This window comes from Maylandia zebra, linkage group LG2, assembly GCF_041146795.1.
Source record: "Maylandia zebra isolate NMK-2024a linkage group LG2, Mzebra_GT3a, whole genome shotgun sequence".
NCBI classification, from domain to species: domain Eukaryota; kingdom Metazoa; phylum Chordata; class Actinopteri; order Cichliformes; family Cichlidae; genus Maylandia; species Maylandia zebra.
Genome location: NC_135168.1, coordinates 29,973,752 through 29,979,881, shown reverse-complemented (window position 1 = coordinate 29,979,881; position 6,130 = coordinate 29,973,752). Strand labels below are relative to the sequence as shown.

The following is a 6,130-nucleotide window of genomic DNA, read 5'->3' as shown; positions in this document are numbered from 1 at the left end:
TGTCAGTATCCTTCTTCAGATTACATATAAGCCTTGCTGTTTGGTCGATGGCGTTCAGTCCAACCTGACCTAGACGAAAAATTAAACATTAACATACATCGATTCATACATTTACTCGTCACAATATGTAGGCAAGCAGTCCTGTACAAAGTCATGTGGGAGTCTATTATTTTATTATTTTATTTTAGTAAGCCATAAACGGTACAGAATAAAGAGTGCAAAAAGTTGTGGATAAGGTTAAATTCCACCTTTGAGTGATAGTGATTTGGCATGTGGAGTAGCAAAATGTGCTCACAAAATGTCAGAATTCAAATAAAGGTGTCACAAGAAATTTGATATTTAACGTTTTTAATAAAAGAATAGAAACAAATACAACAGCATTAGAACAACACAACTAGTTAATTCAGCATTATGAAATAACGGGGAGGACTTGCATGTTCTGGAATCATGGTTATAATTCAAATAAGAGGAATATGGAGTTGACGGTGTGTCCGCAGCCTGTAAGTGGATAACAGTCCATGCATAGTATTTTTAAGCCTCTATTTATAATAATAATAATAATAATAATAATAATGGATTGCATTTATATAGTGCTTTTCGGGGCCCTCAAAGCGCTGTACAATTCCACTATTCATTCACTCTCACATTCACACACTGGTGGAGGCAGCTACAGTTGTAGCCACAGCTGCACTGGGGCAGACTGTTTGTGTGTGCCAAAGAAATAGCATTGGCTTCAGTGCTATGTTGTCTATCTATGACAATATCAACTCCTCTTACAACTATTTTCAGTGACATGATAATGGCTCCTTTCACTTCAATGTTTGCGCCTGTGTCTGGCACACACACTGACATCAGATTCCCCTTTTTGTCCACCAAAACAGACAGCTGTGTGTGCATTCTACTTCCTCTTGTAACATGGAGCTATAAAACAGCATTTCATAAGCATCTCCTACTAAGATAAGCTAAGAAGGGTTGTTTATTTTTATATTCCCAATACCGGTATAGGAAAAATAATGAATTCGAGTTAATCCACTTTTTACTTCTCTACTTGCCATTTACCATTAAGATATAGTCCAATAACACAGGAAAAAATGTTTACAGTATTACTGTAAAAGTACTGTTTTCTAATTAGTTTCTACCCACAATTGATTTGAGATCTTCTTCGGCCTGTGAATCGGGGCTGCGATGAACCACATTGGGGTCATCAATGGGATCAATTTCGAAGGCAGTGGGTCTCAGCTTCATGATGCTGGTTTTCAGAGAGTACCACCATCCTCTCCAAGTGTACCAAACTACACCATCATCTGTTACAGAGTTGTAGTACCCACTGGGATAGTATCTGCCATTGAGATGGGCTGAGTGACACCTGAGGAGTGTGAAAAAACAAATATCCTTTTGTTATTTTTTATGATAATGGATGACTGATAAATACTTTTCCATCTTTGCAAATCTTTTGATGAATGGGCAAACCCCATACTTGTTGAACCACCAGCCTCCTTTGTCTTCTTCGGCACAGTTTCCCTTGTAGTTATCGTTGTCCTGGTCATAGGTGCTAAATTTAATGCCTTGGTGGCTGGCCCAGTCTGAAACCCCAACCTGATAGGTTCCAGAAAGAGCATCTCCAGCTGTACCTACATAGACTCCAAAGCTAAGGCGATAGTGATCCTAAAAAGAAGGATACAATAAGAGATTGTCAGCTGCTATAAGTTTAAAATAACAGCTGAAGTATGATACAAGTTACCCAACTGATGGGAAACCCTGGGGAAGATCCAGAACCTACTGGAGAGATTACATAAATTTCATCTGGTCTTCGAATATCTGGGGACCCACCAGGAAGAACTTGAACTTGTTTTGGGGGAGTGGGACTTCAATTGATGGATGGATAAAATTCAATTAGACCGACTCAGAATGAGAAAACTTAACCCTCTTATGTTACAATTCCCAAATTTTAGTCTTTATGCTATGATAAGCTAACCAGCAGCTGACTGTAGCTTCATATTTCTGTTCAGTATCTTTCAATTAGCATCGATCCTTTAAAAATGGTACAATCTCATAGAGAGAAGAAAACCAGATATAAGATATATCAGAGACATGCATGAGATTCAAGATTATTTTCCCCAGCAACAATCAAACACATTAAATGACTGTCAAGTCTACTATCTATTAGTTTAGCGGTCGCCTAGCATCGTTACCTTTTCATCCGTGACTCTGAAGTTCTTGTACTCAGCGTAGCGCTGGTTACCATCGAAATCTTCCAAGTTGATTCTCAGAGTATAATTCCCTGGAACAAACACATGAACATAACAAAAATGACAATTTTAAACCAATTTAAAATCTTGACCCCTGCAAACACAATAAGGATCTGTAGCAGTTTTTTAAGCAGTAATAACTTATTTTGTGCACCATGTGATTTTATGCATTCAATGTTTTTGTACTCAAAGCTTTCTGGTTTATGTTTGTAGTCCAAGTATTGACCAATCACATCTCAACAGGCTGTATTTGGTTTATGGGAATTTAGTGTTACTAAACTGTGACGGTCAGATGTAGCTGTAGCTAGCACCTCATCTCCTCTAATCCGGTTGTTCAGTCTGACGTCACTAGCCGTGTCTGGGTCTAAACTCCGCTGCAGGTCCATATATCAAATGATCACTATAGCATTACTGAGAGTTGAAAAACTGTCTAAAGTCTTTCATCTTTAATAAAATGATCAGCGTTCTGCTCTACCAGGTGTAACAATTCAGTTTAATATCCAGGCATCCATGAAAACTGAATTTATGACATTTAACGTAGTTAAAAGTTAGCAGGGAGTTAGCTCGCTAGCTTCTATCTAAATATAATATAGCATGTCCTGACTGCGGAGTTTTGGAAACAAATTAAAACGTACAGCTCTGTTATCACTTCCAGCATAAATGAAGACAGAAAACTAAACAGCAGTGACGTTTGTAGGGTTACTGAAGTTGGGCTAGCTGGTATATAATGATGTGCTACGTGACTGCTAGCGACACAGCTATGTTAGCACAATATAAACAAGCTAACTTTTTTTCCACTCGATAAAAGTTAACGTGAGTGTTCTCGGTGGTCAGGAACAAATGTAATCGCATGGCAGGATGCTGTAAAAGGACCAAACTTCAGCCAGGAGAACAACTGAGATAATCCATCCACAATACGAGGTTAGTCATTCATATACTGCTGCATTACCTGGGCTGTAGTTACATCCTAAGGTTTTAAAAACTGATCTTAAATACATGATTAGCGGTAATAAAAGCCGAGGGAGGTCAACAGTGATCACTGAATGTTTTAGGAGCTTTTTGAGATTAAATAGAAGAAAATACATAACATTAAACATGTTAACAACACAAAAGCCATATTAAACGCAGACTACTTTAGGCCCGGAAGTAGGATTCGTCACGTCATCACTGAACAATCGGATAGTATTCACTGACCTGAACCACCCAACTGTGTTTGTTACATTTTTGCATATTGCAACAGGAAGTCTGTGCATCAGTTTTGGTGAGTGAAATTCTAGTATTTTGTTAATGTTGCTTACTTAGCACTAATTAGCAGATATTTGTGTTTGTGTGTTGCACTATTTCAGTTTTAGAGTTTATGAATTCATCATGCTAACCAAGCTTGCTAACATTAGCTGATAGCTTCTGGCTTCAAAAAAATAAAATAAAATAAAAACATAATACTAATAATAACAATATGGTGAGGGCCAAAACACTATCGTTGTTGCATCAAAACATGTCCAAAACCTGTAACAACTCCACTGACGCCAGAGGACACTGACTTTTACCCACAAGTCATTGCGTAGTGAACAAGAGCAGAGAGCAATGTTCTGCCATTATTGTGTTCCACTTGATAATATATGCTATCAGTTACTGCTCCTTTAAACAATAAGAATAATATAGTACATTGCTAATACCTTGTTCGGTGATGTAATGCAGGTTGTCATTTCCGAGCCAAAATTCTGCATCCATTTCCCCAAAACCATTCTTGTACTCTTCCCATGACCTTGTAGGCAAATAGAAATTTTTTAAAATGTAAATAATTAAATTTTTTTACCCTTGCTGTTAGATGTAAGACACACCTGTTAAATGTCCGAGCTCCGCTGATCCGTCTCTGAATGATGGTCCAACCACCTCCGTCGCTCATATCACAGTACACTTGGACTGGAGAAGGGCTGTCATTGGCTTTGATTCTGTATAAACCACTGGATTTGTGGCCAGCGCTGAAGACCTGGGAGCAATCTGATGCATACACCCTCAAATTTAAATATGTAGACACATATTTTGTATTTAAAACATTATCTGGTTTGTGATTCTGTGGCAGGAGATTTTCAAAGAAGATATTTTTAGTCTAGTCCTGAAGGTGTTGCCCTGACCTGCATACTGTCTGTCCTGGCTCTGGTCACCTCTGACTTTGTTGTTACGAGGCTGGTTCAGGAGCTGTAATCTGTGCAGAAGAAGCTCTTGCTTCTGAAGTTGGCCCTTCAGAAGATTCTCCCGCTCCCGCAGACGAGCCGCCTCCTCACGGCAACTGTCTGACGCCTACACACACATAATTGTACTGCTGTAATTGTAAGAATCATCATTCATTCTCATTCCCTCCTCTACACATAACATATGATAGGTATCCAATGTTATGCTGATATACAGAGTGAAACATAGATTATACAACAAAACTGAATCTAACCCTGTAACACATCACTAAACTTTTCTTTAAAAAAATTAAGCATCAGCTTCCAGTCAAATCAACATTTAACCCTCTGCTCCAAGCTTCATATCCAGTTAATGTTTATGTGCATTTGCAGTTTTGACAAGCTGAATAACTATAATTTTGAAATCTGATACGCCACATAAAGTGCCATTGTTTAATACTTACTTTTATTCTTATGTTAAATTCAAGATCAGGCTGTACAATTCAAACTGAATCATTTGGGGAAATATAGCCTGGTACTTATACAGCAGTCTTCCACTCTTTATTGCCTGCCTAAACACTTTGCCTACCATTGACACATACTCGGGCAGTTCGGGGTTAAGTATCTTGCCTGTGCAGACCAGAAGAGCCAGTGATCAAGCTATCAAATTTCCACTTGGTAGGTAACCTGAGGCTCTGCCTCCTGAGTGGTACAACTTTAATCTGATCCTACAATGAATCTTCATAAATATTTAAATATGAACTGTTCTGAGTTTGTATATGTCCTGCAATTTAAAATAGGTTAAAAAAGACATAATTAGAGTTACGTGGCTAAGTTGATTTCATCATTTGTCAAAATATGCTTAAATGGTAGATTGCATTGTTAATTGGTCAATACGACACACAGCTAACATCATATATTAGGCAGAAGAACTTCATTTGACATTTGCTGTGGTTTAGGAAAAAATGAAGTAAATACAACTTAAAATTAAATTCAAATGATCAGCCTACCTGGTAAATTATGTAAAAAGAAACGTGTCAGATCCACGTACTTACACACAGAGACTGGATATAAGCTGTCAGTATGAGCAGCAGCAACAGAGAGCCTCTCATCCTCTTCGTGTTTGGATATCACAACACCCTAAGTGGCAAGAAGTCGCAAATGAATAAGTATTTCGCTTTTTCCAGTTTGGTTTTATCTCTTTGATTTTTGCCCCTGAGCAAATGCTGCTATTTGGATCTTCCCCTCAGCTGGAACAAAACCACGTTTGTGGCCAAGAAGAACAAGAAGAACTTGACCAAATACCTGATTCTCTACAGTGAAGAAATATGCAGCAAATATCCAGAACAGATGTCCGCTTCCCAAAATCCAGCCACGGTTTCAGGAAAACACCATAAAATAAGAGAACAGACTTTTTTCAAACAATTTTAGCAGAAGGTTATTTGAAGTTATTCCTTTTCAAAAATGTGCATTTGATGATAGTCTGCAGATCCATCCACCACTTATCACTGATCTGTATTGCATTCTTTGTCAGTGTCATTAAAGAGTCAAGTAGTCATTTTGTTGATGAGTGAGTGTTGTGCCATTTTAAATAGATGTTGCCAGCAGCTAAATGCCACTGAAGGTCAACTCTAACAGGAGCAGGAAGAGCAGAAGATATTTTGTCTCAAAGGATTACAAAGAGACTCGACTGTATTAATTGGCTTTTAG

The 6,130-nt window shown here is 38.1% G+C and overlaps 1 protein-coding gene across 1 annotated transcript; it reads right to left on the bottom strand.

Annotated features, from left to right (window-relative positions):
• Positions 1 to 331: 331 nt before the first annotated feature.
• On the bottom strand, positions 332 to 5,950 carry fgl1 (fibrinogen-like 1). The gene is made up of 7 exons (XM_004563599.2): positions 5,476 to 5,950; positions 4,385 to 4,550; positions 4,091 to 4,250; positions 3,926 to 4,014; positions 2,193 to 2,281; positions 1,478 to 1,665; positions 332 to 1,366 (listed from the first exon to the last, which is right to left on the bottom strand). The coding sequence occupies exons 1-7, from the start codon at positions 5,530 to 5,532 to the stop codon at positions 1,129 to 1,131; spliced, it is 987 nt and encodes a 328-aa protein (XP_004563656.1). The 5' UTR covers positions 5,533 to 5,950; the 3' UTR covers positions 332 to 1,128.
• Between the last annotated feature and the right edge of the window lie 180 nt (positions 5,951 to 6,130).